This window comes from Heptranchias perlo, chromosome 43 (genome assembly GCF_035084215.1).
Source record: "Heptranchias perlo isolate sHepPer1 chromosome 43, sHepPer1.hap1, whole genome shotgun sequence".
NCBI classification, from domain to species: domain Eukaryota; kingdom Metazoa; phylum Chordata; class Chondrichthyes; order Hexanchiformes; family Hexanchidae; genus Heptranchias; species Heptranchias perlo.
The window spans coordinates 2,717,124-2,739,345 of record NC_090367.1 but is presented as its reverse complement, the minus strand read 5'-3'; the positions used below and the strand labels follow the sequence as shown (position 1 = coordinate 2,739,345).

Sequence of the window (22,222 nt, the reverse complement as noted above, 5' to 3'; positions counted from 1 at the left end):
ATAAAGCCACCATGGCTCAGTGGTAGATGCCATGTGCGTGTGGTACTAAGCCATACAGACCAGAAATGCCCCAGGTTCTATCCCCACTCCGTGCTGTTAGCTATCTCAGCTTGGGGAGGCAGGCGGGGACTGTACAATCGGCCTCAACACTCCCAGGTTTGGGGAGCGGTGAGAAAGGGTTTCTGCTCCCGATTGCTATCTCTGCTGAAAAGGGCACAGTGTGGATGTCAAGTGAGGACAGCATCGACTGTGATGCCCAGCATTGTGGAATAGCCAGCCAACACACACTGTGTAGATTCACACAGGAAAAATGGTGATTGCGGCTGAATTACAGGAGGGCAGCCAGCGCCGGTGGAAATATACCCCAGTAAGATGCTATACCTCTGAATCTTCAGGAGAGGATGGGAGATGTAAAAGGAGACATAGCAACAACTGGACAATGATCAGAAAGTGCAGCGTTGCAGAGCTCTCTCCATCGTTGCCTAAGGCTGAGTATTTTAGAACAGCACCTGCTCTGGGGCTTTGCAGTGGAGTGGGATGTACAGCCTGTTGATTAGAATTCCAGTCCATCCCTGAGCTTCCTTTTTCCAGTAATGACGCACTGCACCTTGCACTGACTGCTGCTCAGTTATATCTGCACCCTGCAGTGTGCTGAATCTGTGGCATTCTCACGTCACTACATGCAGGCTTCTGCATAATTCATTTTTTTTAAATTCCGGTCTCTCCCGTTTAAATGTTTTTATTTTGCCAGCTTCCTCAATTGTATGCCAATTCCCCATTCCACACACCAAACCACAGGCAGCCCCGATTCCACAGCTAAGACCCCTAATGCCATATCCCATCTCCCCAGCCTCCACCAAATTCTGCATCCCATTTCCCCGCCCCTCTGATTCCATATTCATTCCCTGGTTTGCTGCCAGGGAAAATGCATGTACATGGAGGAGTTGAAGACCACGTTTGGGCTGTGTTTCCCTCCATGGTTGAACAACCTACTGACGCTCACTGGGCTCACACACGGTCACTTGGGTACCTACCAACGGGCACCTACCAACGGTACCTACCAACGGGCACCTGATGCCTTAGGAACCCGAGTCAGCATAGCCAAAAGAGGAGAGAAGTTCAGAGGGTAAAAAGGGCACTTCTCTTCCAGTTTAGAAAGGGCAATAACAAAACCCAAATGGCATTGTTAACTCAGATTTAACAAACATCTCTCTGTACAGTGGCTCAGTGGGTAGCACTCTCGCCTCCGAGTCAGAAGACTGTGGTTTCAAGTTCCACTCCAGAGGCTTGAGCACAAAATCTAGACTCCCAGTGCAGTACTGAAGGAGTGCTGCACTGTTGGAGGTGCTGTCTTTCGGATAAGACATTAAACCGAGGCCCCATCTGCCCTCTCAGGTGGATGTAAAAGATCCCATGGCACAATTTTGAAGAAGAGCAGGGAAGTTCTCCCCGGTGTCCTGGTCAATATTTATCCCTCAACCAACATCAATAAAAACAGATTTTCTGGTCATTATCACATTGCTGTTTGGAGGGTCTTGCTGAGCGCAAATTGGCTGCCGTGTATCCCAATATTACAACAGTGACTAAACTAGGGATCAGCTTTGTGACTCTTTTCTGCATCACTTCCAGGTGTTCAATGTCTCCCTTCTGTTTTAGTGACCAGAACATACTTAACTTTAGATCACTCCTCCACTTGTACGCTACAGTTTTAGATCACTGCATTGTGGTCAAAAGTGGGAACTTTGACGAATTTCCCCCCAAAATAGGGGCACTGAAGCAACTTTTAATAATTATGCACTTCCTCAGTACTGCTCTGAAAGCGTCAGCCTAGATTCAGTGCCCAGGTCTCTGGAATGGAGCTTGAACCCATGAGCACATTAAGCGCACATTACAGACAGCAGCCCAGTAGCACAAACGCAGTACACTTACCAAGGAGGGTCTCGGAACCTCCAATGGTGTTACCCTGCGTGGCTGCTCCCAGTGGTGCTCTTGCCTTTAATACTCTTATCAACTACGAATAGGGCTAAACACTTCACATCAAGTCAAGAGCCTGTAATACAGCGAATTTATTAATTTTGTTAATCATGTTGGATTAATAACATCCAGTGGTACATGCAATTTTTGAGTATAATTTTTTTTGTTTAAACTGGACAGGACAAAAGCATGATTGACTTATTTAGTATTCTGTGCAGGCAACAGACAGATTAAACACATTAGTTTTTAATATAACTCTGAACCTGATTGGACAGTGCTGTCCCCTCCGTGATGGACAGATAATTGATAACACCCATGCGTTTGGCCAGATATTTTTCCACACATAATTATATCAAATATTCTTGCATATATCAAAAAACATTTTTCTTTCCAAAACTTCTCAGCATAATTGTTCTTATGTGAATATTCCAAATTTTTGTTGTGTGAGATTGGTGTAAAGCAGTAAGACTGACCCAGCTATTTTCTGATTATCAAATCTAATTTAGTCCCTTTCATAAGGAGATTGAAATGTCTGCCTCAATAACATATTGAAGGTTCAACAGTCAACCCTAATCTTCTTGTTTTCTGAGAAATATACAGCTCCTCCAATGACATTTTTTGGTGTGGTACTGAGCCACACAGATCAGGATGGTCCTGTGCACAGTCTAACTGATCTCACCTGGGCAAGTAGTAAGGAGTGCCACAATTGGCTTAGGCACTCCTGGTGGGGGGAAATCAGCCAGATTTCCTGATCATTTATCCAGTGACTTCTGCTGGAAATGCATTCGGTTGCGAACTGCATCAACCTCCGTGCAGTTGAATATTTTGCTCATGGTCTAAGCTCACACGTGACGAAGGGCCACTTGGATGAGTTGCTGGGGAACGGCAGAGAAAGCGGCACCTGTGGGATTGGAAGAGAGATGAAAGCTCCCTGCACACCACTCCAACAAGGTGGCTGAGCCACAACGTGAAATGAATCCCCCTACTGCACCATAGTAATATTTTTCCATTTCCCAAATGAACCACTGTTGGCCCCTCTTACCACTTTAATGCCGTTCTGTGCTGTGCACCCATGGCCACAGGGAACTGGGTTAAGGCTGCCCAAACTTATTTTATGTAGGACCCTTACAGCCAGCAGAGTCAGAGCTGTTTATGAACCCATGTCTCAGATGAAAGGCCAGTAACTAACCCACTGCACAAGTCTCCTCCCACCCCCCCGCCAAAAAAAATATTTTATTTATATGTCCACTCTCCCCTTCCTCTTTGTTCTTCAAGGTAATGCATCATTTACTGACAGGTAGATGTACAGTCTGTGTCGGCCTGAGCTGCCAGGGTGCTGGGAGAGGGAGGGGGAGGGCAATGTTCAGGAGTTGAATTGTTTTGCTTGATTACCTTTGGAAATCAGGGAGTATTTGACTTCAATGGAAATAAAAATCAGGGAGAGATGTAAAACAGGCTGCTGACTTGCTATCACCCATTTTACACTATTGCACAAAGTCAAAACCTATCCCTGGTGTGTTTGGAATTTATCTAATTATATTTTAATGATCTAGAAAGCAACCAGTGAAAGATTAGTTTTTTTTTTGCCCACATCACACTGCATGGTTTGCACTGTGGCGAGAGTTTCGTGTTGATTCATGCGCCCTGTTCTGATTCACATCTTTGCTAGGAGTCCTGGTGAGCATTAAAATCTTCTCACGTTCAGTGGCTTTGTCATATTTCAAACCCCCGGAGATGCCACTCTATCTCAGACAGCCCACTACATCAAAGCTGGATAAGAACTGATTCCTTTAAAGAGGAACGAGAGCCCAAGGGAATGTTTCTGAGGGGTCATTTTTTTTCCAGTTTGCATTCAACAGGAGCACAATTCAGGCACAAAGGACAGCTCATTCAATTTATGGCACGAATGACTTTCAGTCTATTTAAATTAATGGACCAAAAAAATCATTCTGGCTGCAAACCAGAAAGAATTTGGATTTATATAGCACCTTCCAGTCTCAAATTTGAAGCAAATGCTTTGTTCAGTACGCTAAAAAATAGCACTGGGAGGGAATTAGACCTCTTAACGGTTATGGGATGGTACCATACTGGGCAGTGCATCCATTCACTCAGCTGGTAAAATAACCACTGTACAGGTGTGTGAGTGAAAGGGTTAAAAGTTTGTGTTTGTTTTTATTCTGTGCTGAACATTTAATCAAATTTAATCAGGAACAGCTTCTCACCCAGTCACACACTAACCATCACAGCTGTGCCCCATTATATTCAGGAGCAAACCTAACCGCACACAGATGATCAGGGCCTCCTGAAGATCCAAGCAGTATGAGTTGCTCTACATCCAGTTTTGGACCCAACAGTCTGGGTTTGAGGCAGCTATCTAAACAAAATCTCTCAAAAGTTGAATCAGCCACCAAAAACTTTGATTTTTCAAATAAAAGCTGTTTTTTCCCACCCACTTGTCTTTGATGGGACAGGAGTGTTAATTGTATTCAGGTGGTGTGTATCAATTGGAGATGCTCTTGTATCCATATATAAGAGAGCTTATTTATTATAATGTGTAATATGGAGCTCGGTGAATAAAGGCTTGGAAGCAACTGAAGACCAGGCTCCAGTATTGTATCCTTCACCACCAGGCTATCCAATTTATAACAAGCAGCAAGTGAGCCTGACAATACAGTCCTGTATGAGAGGTGGGAAGGTGGAAAAAGGCACTGCAGGGTTGGGAAATGATCAGACTGGAGGCATAGAGACATTAGTTATTCAGAATTCCACTGATCTCTCTTCCAGATAACTCCCCCCGCCTCAAGAAAGCTGCTATCTCATCGTTCCCAAACCACACGCTGCCCGTTTCTACCTTCGCCTCGAGATTATTTCAATTTTCCTAACTCATCCAGCTCACCTGGAATCCATTCACTTTCCTCTTATTCAGTCTCCACCCACCTACATTTATGACTCTTCGGCTTCACACTTTGCAGCCTCTAGAGTTAACACCGTTTCTTCCATTTACCTACCAGTTTCTTCCATTCACATTCTGTTTTGAAGCTGTGTTACTCCCCTTTGTCTTTGCTCGTGCCTTTTCATAGCTTGACTAAGATGAACTGTGTCTATCACTCAGCACCTTTCACCTCTTTATAGCTTTTACTAAAAATTCATTTCTAGACTATCAAACCTATTAACAACTCTTTGTATTCGTATTTAGCATATTTGACCGGGGACTTTTACTTGTTCTTCAATGAATGATCTCCTATTTATATCCTGCCTTTCACAACCTCGGTACATCCCAAACGTTTCACAGCCAACGAAGTACCTTTCAAGTGCAGTCACTGTTACAACGCTGTGACGAGCACCAGGGATCGAGTACTTCCTCTTTCAATGACGCGCATGCGCAAGACAGCGATCTTGTAGGTCACCAACTGCCCTCGCTGCCGTTCACTAAAAGTGCGGACTTGAGGTCGATGCTCGAGCACCAAAAATGCAGCCGATGCAACTAGCCATAATGGAGGAGGAGAGCGGGGGGAAGCAGAAGCGGGGGTGGGGGCAATAGCAGATTATTGTAGCTCCATCACAGTGGTGGTAATAGACCCGCCCCTGTTACAATGTAGGGGAACGTGGCAGTCAATTTACGCACAAACAATCTGTTTTAGTGACGTTCGTCGAGGCATAAATGATGGCCAGGACAATGGGAGAACTCCCCTGCTCTTCTTCGGATAGTGCCATGAGATCATCCACCCGAGAGAGCAGGTGGGGCCTCGGTTTAACGTCTCATCCGTAAGATCCCCTCTTGGATGGAGTCAGTCCAGTAAAGGGGCTCATCTACCTCCACTTTCCAGCTCTAATAAAGAGTCCCCACCTGAACCATTAATTTGACTTTTCTCTTCAGAATCGGACAGCATTTTCTGCTTTTGTGAGACAGGCTGAGACTGAATCAGTTCACAGCTGAACCCAATACACTGCCATTCTTTCATACACCGATAGTGTACTTCAAACATGGATATCAGTATGAAGGCTGCAGTCGATCACAGTACAGATGATGAACTTCACTCAGGATGTACCAACTTAATGAATCTAATGCTGTCTGCTTCACGTAGGAACAGGAGTAGGCCATTCAGCCCCTCGTGCCTGCTCCGCCATTTGATAAGATCATGGCTGATCTGTGATCTAGCTCCATATACCTGCCTTTGGCCCATATCCCTTAATACCTTTGGTTGCCAAAAAGCTATCCATCTCACATTTAAATTTAGCAATTCAGCTAGTATCAATAGCCGTTTGTGGAAGAGAGTTCCAAACTTCTACCACCCTATGTGTGTAGAAATGTTTTCTAATCTCACTCCTGAAAGGTCTGGCTCTAATTTTTAGACTGCCCCCTACTCCTAGAATCCCCAACCAGCGGAAATAGTTTCTCTCTATCCACCCTATCTGTTCCCCTTAATATCTTATAAACTTTGATCAGATCACCCCTTAACCTTCTAAACTCCAGAGAATACAACTCCAATTTGTGTAATCTCTCCTCGTAACTTAACCCTTGAAGACCTGGTATCATTCTAGTAAACCTACGCTGCACTCCCTCCAAGGCCAATATGTCCTTCCGAAGGTGTGGTGCCCAGAACTGCTCACAGTACTCCAGGTGCGGTCTAACCAGGGTTTTGTATAGCTGCAGCTTAAATTCTGCCCCCTTGTACTCCAGTCCTCTCGATATAAAGGCCAGAATTCCATTAGCCTTATTGATTATTTTCTGCACCTGTTCATGACACTTCAGTGATCTATGTGCCTGAACCCCTATGTCCCTTTGGACATCCACTGTTTTTAACTTTTTACCATTTAGAAAGTACCCTCTTCTATCCTTTTTTGATCCAAAGTGGATGACCTCACATTTGTCTACATTGAATTCCATTTGCCACAGTTTTGCCCATTCACCTAATCTATCAATATCGCTTTGTAATTTTATGTTTTCATCTACACTGCTTACAATGCCACCAATCTTTGTGTCATCGGCAAACTTAGATATGAGACTTTCTATGCCTTCATCTAAGTCGTTAATAAATATTGTGAATAATTGAGGCCCCAAGACAGATCCCTGCAGGACTCCACTAGTCACATCCTGCCAATATGAATACTTACCCATTATCCCTACTCTGTGTCGCCTTTCGCTCAGCCAACTTCCTAACCAAGTCCGTACTTTTCCCTCGATTCCATGGGCTTCTATCTTAGCTAACAGTCTCTTATGTGGGACCTTATCAAATGCCTTCTGGAAGTCCATATAAATAACATCCATTGACATTCCCCTGTCCACTACTTTAGTCACCTCTTCAAAAAATTCAATCAGGTTTGTCAGGCACGACCTACCTTTCACAAATCCATGCTGGCTCTCTCTGATTAACTGAAAATTCTCGAGGTGTTCAGTCACCCTATCCTTCATTATAGACTCCAGCAATTTCCCCACAACAGATGTTAGGCTAATTGGTCTATAATTCCCTGGTTTCCCTCTCTTTCCTTTCTTAAAAAGCAGAGTGACATGTGCAATTTTCCAATCTAGAGGGCCAGTTCCTGAATCTAGAGAACTTTAAAAGATTATAGTGAGGGCATCTGCAATCTGCTCACCTACTTCCTTTAAAACCCTGGTCCTGGAGATTTGTCACTCTTTAGTGCTATTATTTTCTTCATTACTGTTGCCTTAGTTATGTTAATTTTATTGAGTCCCTGTCCCCGATTCAATATAAGTTTTCTTGGGATTTCCAACATGCTATCCTCTTTTTCTACTGGAAATACTGACACAAAGTAATTATTCAACATGTCCACCATTTCCCCATTGTCAATGACAATATCCCCACTTTCAGTTTTTAAGGGGCCAACACTGCTCCTGACCACCCTCTTTTTCCTAATATAACCATAAAAGTTCTTCGTATTGGTTTTGATATCCCTTGCAAGTTTCTTTCATACTCTCTTTTTATAGCTCTTACTATCTGTTTTGTGACCCTTTGTTGATCTTTGTATCCTTTCCCATTCGCCAGGATCTGTGCCATTTTTTGCCTTTTTGTATGCCCTTTCCTTATGTCTTATACTGTCCCTTACTTCTTTAGTTGTCCATGGCTGTTTTTTTTGGCAAGTAGAGTTCTTGCCCCTCAGGGGTATAAACTGGTTCTGTATCTCGTTAAATGTTTCTTTAAGCATTTCCCACTGATCATCAGTCGTTTTACCCATTAACAGATTTGCCCAGTTTACTGTGGACAGTCTCTGTCTCATCCCATGGAAGTCAGCCGTACCCAAGTCTAGAATCTTAGCAGCTGATTCACTTTTTTCCCTTTCAAACACTACATTGAACTCGATCATGTTATGATCGCTACTGGATAGATGTTCACGCACAGTTCACCCCTCTCTGATTAAAGCACCAATTTACCCTCGCTCTCATTTCCCAGGATCTGAGATTTTCTCCTGCTCTCTCTCCATTTCCTAGGTTCTCTGATTCTCTCCCCGTGCCCTATTCAAGAGTGACATAAACGGTAATCTCTAAAAGGGGAGGGGGGGGGGGGGTGTCGTAAAAGTTAAGAAAAAAAAGGAAAATGGGATCTTGAGTTATATGGACACGGTCAGTGAATACAAAAGCTGGGAAACGACAATGAATCTGTGCAAGATATTGATTAGGCCACAGTTGGAGTCCTGTGTGCAGATTTGGACATGGAAAAGATACACCTTAGTTTTGCTGGAATGATAACCAGGTGCGAGAAGATATAGTCACGATGAGAGACTTAAAAAAATAACTGGGGCCGTTTTCATTGGAGCAGAGAAGGTTCGGGGAAACAGAGAGGTGTTCAAAATTATGAAAAGATTTGAGAGGGTAAATAATGAAAGATTATTTCCGTTGGTTAGTGAATCGGTAACAACGGGGCCAGAAATTTAGGATTAGTACTCGAAGCATAAAGGGGAGAAGGAATGTTTTCCACACAAAGGGTTATTAGAATATGGAATCCATTACCACAAGGGTCTACTAATGTCAATTGTAATATTTAAGAGGGATAAGCACTTTAAGAAGAAAAGTACTGAAGGGTATATAGAAAGAACAGGGAAATGGGATTTCAGAGCTCCAATATAAAGGCACCACAGGTACAGTCATGATGGGCCAAGTGGCCTCCTGTATGAAATTTCTACGATCCTGGTCCTCCAAAAAGCACCCAGACCTGTGTACGAGTCTATTTTTAATTAGTACATAAAGCTGCTAGGACTTACCTGTCAGCAGTTCCACAATGCAAGAGAGGACCCAAAGTAGCACAGAAGGGACTGATCAGTGACCAAGAACAACTGCACATCTGCGAGAAGAAAATGTAATTCAGCTTTTGAAAATGATGCTCATGGAGAAGTACTTTATACTGAGAGCACTCCCCCGCGTCCCCCCCAAACTATCCTTTACCATTACAGCATATTAGTTTTGTGAATCAGGCAGTTTTTTTCCCCTCAGAAATTGGTCTGCAGGGTTAGAAGAGCTTGCAAAAAAAAAAGCTCGATTTCGATTGACATAAATTGCTGATTTAACCATTCAGAATTCATCGTATGTCACCAACTGTGGACAGTGCCCAGTAACATTAGCAACAAGGCAGTGGTGCAATTGTCCTGGGATGGTGTTGGCTGCAGACCTACAGGACTCAAAATCACCAGTTACTGTCGCCTACGAGCCAGAGGATTACAGGTTCGAGTCCCACTCCAGGACTTGAGCACATAACCTAGGCTGACACTCCAGTGTAGTACTGAGGGAGTGCTGCATTGTCAGAGGTGCCGACTTTGAGATGAGATGTTAAACAGAGGTCCCATTTGCCTAAAACCCAAGCTTGACGTCACCTAATCATTACTTCTTCATTTACCTTGTTTTCTCTTCTATTTTCAGCCTTGGTAGCATCCTGTCCCTTCATTTAGATTTTGCCATTAAAGTCATTTTTTTTTTAACATAGAAGGTACATCACAGAAATAGGCCAATCAGCCCAACTGGTCCATGCCCTCCCACCCTATCAATGTATCCTTCCATTTCTTTCTCCATCATGTGTTTATCTAGTTTCCCCTTAAATGCATCTATGCTATTTGCCTCAACTACTCCTTGTGGTAACGACTTCCACATTCTAACCACTCTCTGGGTAAAGAAGTTTCTTCTGAATTCCCCATTGGATTTATTAGTGACTATCTTATACTTATGCCCCTTAGTTTTGGTCTCCCCTACAAGTGGAAACATCTTCTCTACGTCTACCTTATCAAACTCTTTCATAATCTTTAAGACCTGTATCAAGTCGACCCCCCCACTCCCCAGCCTTGTCTGTTCTAGAGAAAAGAGCCCCAGCTTGTTCAATCTTTCCTGATGGGTGTAACCTCTCAGTTCTGGTATCATCCTTGTAAATGTTTTTCACACCTTCTCCAGTGCCCCTATATCCTTTTCATAATATGGAGACCAGAAGACAATGGCCTTTTAAGAAGTTTGAGTACCAGTGGGAAACTGTCAGGAATAATGATGAGATGTGCATTTCTGACATACTGTTAAATATATGAAGCCCTTTGTAGTTCCTCAGGGGAAAGAAAAACCCTTTAGTTGCTATGCATCTTGAACCTGGAAACTCCACCTGCACCACCCCCCCCCCCACTCCCCCCTCCCACAATCCCAGGGAACTGCCTCACACCGTTTCCTGCTGTGAAACCATGGGACACCAGGTATCTGTGTTACCTTTAATTTAGCAGAATCAAAAAGGGGAACTTCTCCTTTAAGACGACATTCTGGTTGGTGAAGCTGCTCCTCCTGGAGACGGGAAATAGGCAGTCACACCAGCTGCATGCCAGTGAGTAAATGAGCTACAAAAACCAGCCACAGAAACGAGATCTTCAAAACAGAGACTGAGGGAGAGAGGAGAGTATTCCATCAGCACACCTCCAGAGAAACACACCATTTTATTTTAAGAATCTAAAATTGCAATAAAGGGGAGAGGATTCCCAGCATTGTGGTAAATTTCTTTGGATCCCGAGACATTTTATAACAAAGGACAGCATAGCTGTCTCAACTCGGCATCGAGTCCTTGTGGGAGAGACAAGGCTGTCAGACATGCTTGTGGGCTAATCAGAAGCAATGGGACATTAAATTTACTCGTTATCTAGAAACCGCAGGAGGAAGAAACCCCACAATAAACCAGTTTCTTTTTAAGCCGCTGATTTATAGAAACTGACGCCTGGTTGATTTTGTCCGGAGTGATTATAAAAAGAGTCAAGTGATCAAAGACAGAAAATAACTTCAGTTGCCTTCTGGTGACTTGAGTTCAGTTCAGGAGTCTCCAACTAACTGACCTCCAATCCAGCCTTTTCTAACATCTGGGACAAAGCCTTTTTCTTGTTGCTTCGAACAGCTGAAAATATTATGCTTACAACTTCAACCAGGTAAGATTTCCTAATTCGATCACTTGTCCGAGAGACTTTTTAAAACTGAATTGTAAAAAACCCGCTTTCTGAAGTCATTACAAATGACATACTATGGATACGAGTAATGAAAGTTTCAGATAGCCTTGTACGATTCATCGGTGCTACACTGTGGCAGGTCAATTTCCATCCTCGGAGGGGTTAAGTTGGGCTGGGCAGGATAAGCGCCTTGGGGCGTTTTACTATGTTAAAGGCACTATATAAGTGCAAGTTGTTGTTGTTGGTGATGATGTGGAGATGCTGGTGATGGACTGGGGTGGACAAATGTAAGGAATCTTACAACACCAGGTTATAGTCCAACAGTTTTATTTGAAAATCACAAGCTTTCGGAGTTTACCTCCTTCGTCAGGTGAGTGTGAGACTGATGAAGGAGAAAGCCTCCGAAAGCTTGTGATTTTCAAATAAAACTGTTGGACTATAACCTGGTGTTGTAAGGTTCCTTACATTTGTTGTTGGTGAGTGAGTTAGGGGGATCTCAGCTACACTGAAGCAATGCATCGTACCCGTTTCTAAAGTGCCTGCGCTGTCCAGCTAGTAGCAGTGTGCCAGAGAGATGGAGATATTGCTTTTAGCAGACATTTAACTTCTTTTTCCCGCTCTTCCCCTAAAAAAGTGCTGACTCTTCCTAGAATACTGTGACACAGGCTGTGCCGTTTCATGTGTTAGCCCAAACAATGACCGCCATTGGGCTGGTTCACTATGGGAGTCATTAAAGCCAAGTCCGACGCTGTCCTCACCCAACACTCTCACACACGTGCACTTTGTAGCCCGGTCACTGGTTAGCGATCGGGATGGGAATCTGGTCTGACCTGCCCCTCGCAAGCTGACAAATGCTGAGGTCAATTGTATAACACTTAACACCACCCCGGCTCACATATGCCAGCTAATCCTAACCAGGGGCTGAATCTGGTCCGTGTGGCTTAGTAATACGCCAGGCGATGTACAGTCTGGGTTTACACACAAAGAAACGCTGTTTAGTTTAAAGTACCGGATGGCACCCTCACCTGAGCAAGGATCAGTGCCTTTAGGGTAGAGTGAAGGAATGGGTGCAGATATCCTTTTCCAAAGCTCTCTCGATTCAAGAATTGTCCCTTTAAGATTGGAAAATTGCAAATGTAACTCCATTATTTAAGAAAGGAGAGAGAGAGAAACCAGGAAATTACAGACCTGTTAGTCTAACATCTGTTGTGGGGAAGTTATAGGAATCTATAATTAAGGAGAGTGACTGAGCACTTAAGACAAATTTGAGCTGATTAGAGAGCACCAACATGGATTTGTAAAGGGTAGGTCACGTCTAACGGACCTAAATGAATTTTTTGAGGACGTAAATAAAGTAGTAGACAGGGGAATTTCTATGGATGTAATTTATATGGACTTCCAGAAGATATTTGTTAAGGATCCACATAAGAGACTGTTAGCTAAAATTTAAGCTCATAGAACTGAAGGCAAATTATTGACCTGGTTAGGAGATTGGTTAGGCGGTAGAAGACAAGAGAGTAGGGATAATGGGTATGTACTCGAATTGGAAGAAAGTGACTAGTGGTGTCCCACAAGGGTCTGTGCTGGGGCCTCAACTATTCACTATATTTATTAATGACTTAGATAACATAATAGAGAGCTATATATCCAAGTTTGCCAATGACTCAAAGATTGGTGGCACAGTAAGTAATGTAGATGGGAGCATAAAATTACAAAGGAACATTGATAGATTAAGTGAGTGGTCAAAACTGCGGCAGATGGATTTCAACGCAGGTAAGTACGAGGTCTTCCATTTAGGACCAAAAAAGGATAGATCTGAGTATTTTTTTAAATGGTGGAAAACTAGAAACAGCGGAGGTCCAAAGAGATTGAGGGGGTCCATGTACACAGATCACTAAAATGTTTAGTCAGGTACAAAAAATATCAAAAAGGCTAATGGAATGTTAGCCTTCATAACTAGAGGACTAGAATATAAAGGGGAGGACGTTTTGCTACAGCTATACAAAGCCCTGGTTAGAAGGATATGCTGATGGGGTTAGATGAAGTAGGCAGGCTCGTGTAGAGCTTATACACCGGCATGGACCTGTTGGGCCGAATGGCCTGTTTTTGTGCTGTACATTCTATATAAAAAAAACATCTGGAGTACTGCGTACAGTTCTGGGCACTGTACCTTAGAAAGGATATATTGGCCTCGGAAGGAGTGCAGCACAGATTCACCAGGACGTTACCAGGGTTCCAAGGGTTAGATTATGAGGAGAGATTACATAAACTAGACTCGTATTCCCTGGAATACAGATGGTTAAGAGGTGATTTGATTGAGGTTTTTAGAATTTGGAAGGAATTGATAGGGTAGATAGAGAGAAACTTTTTCTGCTGGTGGGGGAGAGTCTAGGACAAGGGGACAAAACCTTAAAATCAGAGCCAGGCCATTCAGGAAAGAAGTTAGGAAACACTTCTTCACACAAAGGGTGGTAGAAGTGGGGAACTCTCTCCCACAAAAAGCAGTAGACGCCAGCTCAATTAATCATTTTAAATCTGAGATTGATAGATTTTTGTTAGCCAAGGGTATTAAGGGATATGGAGCCAAGGCAAGTGGATGGAGTTAGGATACAGATTAGCCATGATCTCATTGAATGGCGGAACAGGCTTGAGGGGCTGAATGGCCTACTCCTGTTGCTATGTTAATGCCACCATGAGGGGATGGGTGCAGATATCCTCGTCGTTAGTGCCCCCAGTGAGGGGACTGGTGCAGATATCCTTGTCAGGAGGAGGGCAGTGCCACAGTGAGGGGATGGGTGCAGATATCCTCGTCGTTAGTGCCCCCAGTGAGGGGACTGGTGCAGATATCCTTGTCAGGAGGAGGGCAGTGCCACAGTGAGGGGATGGGTGCAGATATCCTTGTCAGGAGGAGGGCAGTGCCACAGTGAGGGGATGGGTGCAGATATCCTTGTCAGGAGGAGGGCAGTGCCACAGTGAGGGGATGGGTGCAAATTTGAGTTTCACTCAGCTAATTGATGTCAAGTGGGAGGGTGCCAAGTGCAGGTTGTGGCTTTATCAAGGAGGGCAGATGGAGACTCTGAGGGGGAAAGTCACACTCATCCGTCTCTGGTAACTCAGCGCCCAGTTACTGGAGGCATTAGCGGCATGCTAGGAACAACAGGCTGTGTGCCCACTTTCAGGGCTGCACAGTGTTGGGGTCGCTGGACAGCAAATTATAAAGAGAAAAAAATTGCAGAAAAAAAAGAGGGAGCTTACCCAGAAAAACACCCTTTGCAGGAAAACAGTTCTTTTTAGAGACATGAAGGTTGCAAACGAGACAAAAATAAAAACTGTGTACTGTCTTACAAAATTATTCAGGCTCTAACAGTGGTGAGGAGCAAGGACCACAGGCTGGGCAAATAAATGAGACCAATGCTGTAAAAATGCCAATATACATTTGTAACATTAACCCCTTCTGGGCAGGCTCAGTCCAAACTCACAATCGCTGTTTACTGACCATTTCCTCACCTCGTCTCATTTACTCCTGGTTGGGGTACAAGTCTACGGACGCTGGTCATCCTCCCGCACCGTGTCAAAATGGCCATTAAGCAAGGGTGAACCAAGGCAATGAGCGTCCGCAGGCTATTCAACTGTGGGTAGCTTCACACTCGACCAACCCCAGTGCTTGCATGCTTCCAGCAGGGCTCGATGGCCAAACGTCCCTCGGTAGCCCAATGCTGGCATCGCTGAGATCCACATAATCAGCACAGACCACAGTTCAAACCTGGGGACCGTCCTGGTCTGTATAGCTCAGAGAAGCCATTACAGCAATATACACTTTTCAGCAGGGGGGGGGGGGAGGGGGGGTGTCACTAGATAACGATCTGAACTGGTCGGGAAGCGGGGGCGGCGAGCGAGCGAGCGGGAAGCGGGGGCGACACATTAGCTGATTGTCTCCCCCTCTCCAGCCGAGAGGAGGCTGAACAAATAACATCTCTCCTATTGGGCTTGGGCTGAGCTCAATAAACTCATCATGGACCAGGATTGAACCTGGGACCTTGTTGCTCGATCCGACTCAAAACCACGCTGCATGCGTTTATCCAGAGCCAGAGGGGCAGCTCTAGCATAAAATTTCGGATCAAACTGCTCTGTTCTGTTCCTGCTCACCAGTCTCTCAGAACAATGCAGACAACTGTTCAATTTTGTGCAACAGTCAAGTACTTTGTAAACTGCGCACTTTAAAATGTCTCTCTTCACACAGACGGAACATTTACAAGAGAATCCTTCTATTCAAAAACTGCATCCTGACCAATTTTTATGTGAAGAAACATTAATGAGCTTTTGCCAGAGGAGGAGATTTCAGTATACACAGAAGTTCCCAGGATTTTGGTGAGATTTTAAAGTTTAGCCATGGTGGATCACTGTGCCAACTTGTCACGCTACAACGACTCAATGTCAGATGTCAGCTCCTTTTGGAACCAAAGTTGTGAGTATGACCAGTACATGACGTCTCCTGATATCAGAGGGCAGGAGACTGCCGACAAGACCTTCCACCAGGCCAGGGTGGTGATTGGCGTGGCCCTTGTCTGCATCATGCTGGTCTGTGGTGTCGGCAATTTCCTCTTCATTGTGACCCTGGCCAGACACAGGAACTTGAGGAACATCACCAATCTCCTCATAGTCAACCTGGCCATCTCGGACTTCATTGTGGCCATTGTGTGCTGTCCCTTTGAGATGGATTATTACGTGGTCAGGGAGCTATCGTGGAGCTTTGGACATGTTCTGTGCTCCTCTGTGAACTACCTCAGAACAGTGTCCCTCTACGTCTCCACCAATGCTCTGTTGGCCATAGCTGTCGACAGGTGAGAACTTTCCATTTGTTGCCTAAAATTATAGAACTGTAAATATCCAGTTGATTCTGCTTAAAAAGAGGGAATCTCTGCATCAGGGCCCTTATATAAGTTCAGAAAAACCCCCTGCAAGTCATAACCTTTTTTTAAAAAAAATGTTTGATTTTGTGCTGACACCAGCAACCCTGCCATACTTAGCCTCTCCCTCACGTGTGAGCTCGTGCTCACTGCGTCCAAGTAGCACTCAATTTGGTATTAAGCCAAACAGACAAGGGGGTCTCACCTTCCATCCTGATCTCTCAGCACCTCCTGGATTAGCAAGGGTTCGTACCGCTGATCACGATCCAGTGACTCCTGCTGGAAAGCACATGTGGCTGAACGTCAGCTGGGGGCTGAATCAGGCTCGGCTGCCACACCCCAAGGTACAATAGCACGCCAGCCGATACTGCTGAGGCTCACACATGAAGAAAGGCCACTTGGACGAGTTAGCTTAGGGTTGCACCGCCCATGGAACCCATTCCTCAGCAAGCAGCAACCCTCTCAGGAAAAGGGAGGGAGCAAAATCAGCAGTGGGGGGGGGGGGGGGGGATAAAAAGAGAGAATTACAATAATTATAAGTAACATTTTTTGTTGGTGATATTCCTCACCAAAATAAATCAAATTGGGTCCTCTTGGTCAGAAGTCCAACACTCAATTATTGCAGCTTTTGGGCTAACCCCAAGAGTCTTCTGCTTACCTCAGACTCTCCCACTGTATTTTCCATTTTGTTTTTTTCCTGTACACATTGTAGGTATATGGTGATCGTTCACCCGTTGAAACCTCGTATGAAGTATCAGACAGCGTACTGTATTCTGATTGCAGTTTGGGTTGTCTCCCTTCTCATCTCCATCCCCGCAGCCTACTTCACAACGGAAACAACCTTCGACACTTCTCTGGGCAGCGACGGGAAGATATTCTGTGGGCAGATCTGGCCGGCAGACAAGGAATTCTTCTACAAATCTTACTTCCTGTTCCTCTTCATCCTGGAGTTTGTCGTCCCTGTGACGACTATGTCCCTGTGCTACGTGCAGATCTGCAGGGAGCTGTGGTTCAAAAGCATGCCAGGCGTCCAAACCAACCAAATCAAGAAAAGGCTTCGTGCTCGGAGGAAGACAGTCCTGGTCCTTATGGTTATACTGACTGCTTACATCCTTTGTTGGGCTCCTTATTACGGATACGCCATCGTCCGGGATTTCTTCCCAAGCGTGCTCCTCAGAGAAAGGCACTCGATCACAGTATACTACATCGTAGAGTGCATCGCAGTGAGCAACAGCATGATAAATACGCTCTTCTTCGTCACTGTGAAGAACAACAACGTCAAGTACACGAGAAAGATGCTGCTTCAGCGGTGGACGGCTACCTACACGCTGGACAAAAGCACTGTAGTGCAAGAGTGCCGCACCTCGGTGCTGCCTGTATCCGAATAACGGCTTCATCAGCAATAGCCATCATGGGTTGAAAGCTGGGATAACATTTATACATGGATGGATGTTCTGGCAATACAACCTCAAACAGTGATTTCACTTATATACAGATATGACAGCCAGCCCTGGTTACCAGTAGGTATGTTGTATTTGGCTAGTGGGCAGCTACAAACCCAGCAGTGAAGCAAAGCAATACAATACAATGTCTGCTTGGCCTCCTGAGATGATTGTTGGTAGAGTTCTTTGGTTGTGTGTGTGGAATGGCAGTGCAGGGGAGGAGGAGGAAGAGATTAAAAAAGGTACCCAAACATCTTTGTTATAAATTAGCAAAGCCTCACCCAAAGTTTAAACCCCAGGTTCCAATTCCAAAGGAGTTGCCGAATTTGCAGAATTCCCTTCCTCCCTCAACCTCATAGGCTTTTAAAACTCAAGCTCGGCAGCATCCCCATCACTACTTCCTTATTTACCTGGTGGTCTTTCCTACTCTGTATCGTTAGTGGTCTCCTACATCTTGGGCTTCACCTGGTTTTCTCAATGAAGACAAAAACCTGTTGGTGTCAATGGAGCCAAGATCAAGACCTGATGTCACACACTGAACTTGATCCCAATGCTTCGCCCATTTCAAATCAACCAAATGGTGAGGAGTCTTCTCAGTAGCAGCACTGAGAGCCAATCAGATGCATCACTGAAGAAATGCCACCGAAACCCTACTCAGTGAGTAGCTGAGCCGTCCGACAGACCAGGGAAGTCCCAGGCTCAAGTCCTGAACTGTGCTAAGTCAGGGCAATGGTTGGAGGTGCCACTGGGTTTTCAGCAAATCAGCAAGGACTTCTTGATTTCTATCTAGTGACCTGTGCTGGAAAGTGAGTTACGACAGTTTGGGTTTGGCTGCGGTGCAGCCCATGATCAAACAGCTCGTCAACCCCCAATGTCTAGGATCAAACGAGGTGCGGCAACAGGCCAGCAAATGCTGTGGAACCCCATCTCAACTCACTGCCTTCAGCAACAGAGAGAAGATTGGGGGGGAAAATGTTTTCTCAAGATTTAAGTTCTCTGATGATGGCACGTGACATCAGTGATTGGAGCACAAACAGGCGGTGCCAGAGTGGTGGGTGCAGGCTGGTACTTACAAACTTCCAGGCGTTCAGTTATCATGCTCACTTCAAGAAAATACAAAATGGAAGATAGATGGTCTTCTGCAGGAAGACGGGAGAGCAGCTCGGGGCAACTGTATAAAAAAGGCAAGTATCTGTCATGAACTTGATTCTGGCGGTGCTTGAGAAAGACCCGGGGTGTAAGTGAGCAAGCCAGAGCTTTTCAAATCACCAGTTTCTACTTGAATAACCTTAGTTCAGTAGGTTAATTTTGTGTTTGAACTTCTACATACAGGTTACAGGCAGGTGAAGCAGCTGTGTGATGTGTCCATTCTGGTATTGGATTGACACCAAATGTTGAATGCTTCAGTGCTGGTAACTCTCGGGGCGCTGTTCTAGTTATAGAGGGCCAAGTTCCCTAACCACATCACCACAATGGGGTTCTGACTAGTCCTTCCTAATCAGGTTTACTGGTCTCAACGGCTTCAGACTTGTTGAGTCCAGGAGCCAAGAGATGTTTTTCTTCTATATAACCTGCCAAACAGGGCCGTAGTATTCCACAAGTAACATTTAATTTCCGAACTCCTTATCTGAAACTGATTTTACTGGATAAAGCACATCAATTCCCAAACCACCGCCAGCTATATGAAATTACAAGACAGCTTTATACATTGGTGTGTTTTGTGTCAATGTCTCTTCACGTACATGTTGGGGGGGAAAACACTAGTCTAGTAATTCTGGGGCAGGGAGAGGTGGATTGGAAAATTTGCTAATCCTACAATGAAAGAAAGACTCACGTTTATATAGCACATACCACGCCTCTCAGAAACATCCCAAACAATTCTCATGTTCAGCATGCTCCAAAACTTCTCCAGCAAGTCCATTTAGTTCACTTTGAGCTCGGACAGACATAAATGGGAGAGAAAAATGGGGAAACCAAAAAATATCAAATTATAAAACACTAATGACTATCGGTGATAAGCAAATACCTTGTAAATAGCTTGAAACAGCCTCACATATCATTCCCTTTTCAGGTGTTTCCTGTTACATCAAATCTGGATGAAATCCAGCCTTTGAAACTGGTGTATTTCCAAAAGAAAGACCAAGATTCTCAGGCCCTGGTTTTCCATTTCTGTGTAAAATGAGCTGGTTCTTCTCTAATATTGTGCTGTATCATGTCAGTGGTTCCTTAGACAACTGTAGCTGCTCTCTGTGTTGCTTATTCCTGCAATGTCAATAGTGTTGAATAAAATTAATGGAAGGAAAGGAAATGGTTGCACTCTTTTTTTTAAAAAAAAGGCCAAATTTCACACTTTGAGCTCTTGTTCTCTCACACCATCTCTTTCCCAACATAAGTGACTACACTTCAAAAGTAATTCTTTGTGTGTAAAATGCTTTGGGACGTCCTGAAGACATGAAAAGCGATGTAGTTTGTTCTTTCTTCTTTGTTTCCCTACGTCATGAAACACCTACACCCACGAGGAGAGTTAACAGGCTTGAGGGATGAGGCCAATCAATTCTCCTGCACGTGGAAAATCACAAGCTCCCACCTTGTTGTTCAAGAATCACAATCTCCTGTATGTATGTACTGTGCACTGATAATTCACATCACGATAGGGAAAATCCTCTATTTAAAAAAAGTGTAGAGCCAGCATTATTAATGGAAAAGGAGAAAATTGGGGCAAATGAAAGCTAAAGATTGTAACTACAGTCCAAGGTTTCTGCTGTGAATTGAAGATTCTTCATTGAACATAAGAAATAGGAGCAGGAGTAGGCCATACGGCCCCTTGAGCTGGTTCCACCCTTCAATCAGATCATGGCTGATCTTCGACCTCAACTCCACTTTCCTGCCCTATCCCCATATCCCTTGATTGCTTTAGTGCCCAAAAGTCTATCGAGCTCAGCCTTGAATATACTCAACTACTGAGCATATACAGTCCTCTGGGGTAGAGAATTCTAAAGATTCACAACCCCTTTGAGTGAAGAAATTTTTCCTCATCTCGGTCCTAAATGGCCAACCACTTGGATGATAAAGTCAGCAAGAAGGGCCACAAGATCACTGTCCATCAGTGGGGTGAACACTTGAGATACATTCAAGAGAACGCACAAACTCAATAGACTAAATCCCACTGAAATGAATGTGGCAAACTCATAGGGACATAAACGCCAGAGGTGAGAACAAGATATTTAAGCCCATCAGGTCTCATCTGACATACAGCCACCCACCTTACACCACAAACACTGGATAACATTCAGTACCTGTCTCAGCTGGATTCCAGTCTGATAAAAACAATTCCATAGGTTACAGTGACAGCTCCCTTTCTGTCTGAGCCCCTTCAGACAACAAAGAGCTACTTTCTACATCTTTCAGGCTGCTCCTGCGGGCATTTTGTTCGCTTCGTGTTCTTAAGGGGCCCTTTGTCTGCACAGTGGTCACCCTCCTGGTACTAAGTGCATTTGGTGCGATGACTTCAAACTATTCCTGCCTCGTCAATATCACAACCAGACGCCCCATTTAATTCAAACCAATTCATTTTGTAAGCGTCGACCGGCAAGTGGCCAAGAGTCAGGAGAAAATAACACTGCTCGGAGCAAGAAAGAAATGGAAAGATCAAAGAGAAGACATTAAACGATAAAGATCGGGAATAAATGGTTGGAAACAAGGTTTTGTCACAATCGACCACTGGCCTACAACTAATTGCTAACCCTCCAGACTCACCTCCTCACCACACCCTTCAATCCATTCTCTTTCCAGTAACGCACTTAATAGTCTCTTGACCCCATTTACACCGTCTGCTTCAATGTCACTTATTCCACAACTTTATTACACTTTGGGCGAAAGAATTCCATCTGACTTCCCTTCTTACTCCTATTATTTGTAATTTGTACGCCCTGGTATGTGCACAACGAACAATTGGCCTGGATTAATCGGTTTGTAAAGACAGGTTGAATGTGATTGCTGCTAAAAGATTTGGGGAATATTGTCACTGCTTATGGGCTCCATCAGCACAACATGTTTCAAATACCAACTTCCTTCAGTGTTTTAGGTGACAGTAGTCACACAGGGAGATTGGGAGTAGAGAAATGGGGGGAGGGAATACAATCAGATTGATCTTACTCAATAAAGCCATGGATGGCAAACTCAAGGATCAAAGCAGACTTCGAAAGATTCTTTTCCAACTTTAATGTAAAACGAAAGCTAGCCTCTTTAGCACAACTTAAACGGGTGAAGGGCCTCTGAATAAGATGACAACTGAAGGGTCTGAATATTTTAATAGCGTAGCAAAGTCTTTCATCTTTTTAGCAGATTAAATGATATTTTAATTACAGTGTAAATTGAAGCCAATTCTGTACAGCACGAGTTGTATAAGACTTGTGGGGGGGGGGGTGGGGGTAGGCAAGGAATATTTTCATTTCCCAATTTCCTTCCCTTTTCTCCTGAAGCCACTGG

The 22,222-nt window shown here is 44.3% G+C and overlaps 1 protein-coding gene and 1 long non-coding RNA gene across 5 annotated transcripts in view; one reads left to right on the top strand and one right to left on the bottom strand.

Annotated features, from left to right (window-relative positions):
* The window catches only part of LOC137306413 (uncharacterized), a 35,924-nt gene extending 15,344 nt beyond the window's left edge, over positions 1-20,580 (bottom strand). For 2 of the 4 annotated variants that reach the window (XR_010958874.1, XR_010958873.1), the window contains exons 1-6: positions 16,498-20,579; positions 12,411-12,497; positions 10,667-10,833; positions 9,193-9,272; positions 2,654-2,875; positions 1,930-2,050 (exon numbers count right to left, since the gene is read on the bottom strand). This is a non-coding gene — a long non-coding RNA (uncharacterized lncRNA). Of the gene's footprint in view, positions 1-1,929; positions 2,051-2,653; positions 2,876-9,192; positions 9,273-10,666; positions 10,834-12,410; positions 12,498-16,497 lie in introns of all 4 variants that reach the window. The other 2 variants (XR_010958876.1, XR_010958875.1) reach the window with 2 other exon arrangements.
* LOC137306412 (prokineticin receptor 1-like) lies at positions 10,716-20,034 on the top strand. The gene is made up of 3 exons (XM_067975591.1): positions 10,716-11,367; positions 15,626-16,226; positions 17,005-20,034. The coding sequence occupies exons 2-3, from the start codon at positions 15,775-15,777 to the stop codon at positions 17,678-17,680; spliced, it is 1,128 nt and encodes a 375-aa protein (XP_067831692.1). The 5' UTR covers positions 10,716-11,367; positions 15,626-15,774; the 3' UTR covers positions 17,681-20,034.
* Positions 20,581-22,222: the final 1,642 nt, after the last annotated feature.

What these genes read in the sequence shown, in the direction of transcription:
- LOC137306412 (XM_067975591.1), top strand. Translation starts at nt 15,775, where the DNA reads ATGGTGGATCACTGTGCCAACTTGTCACGCTACAACGACTCAATGTCA. An exon ending in TTGGCCATAGCTGTCGACAG is followed by an intron (nt 16,227 to 17,004) that starts GTGAGAACTTTC and finishes TACACATTGTAG; the next exon opens with GTATATGGTGATCGTTCACC.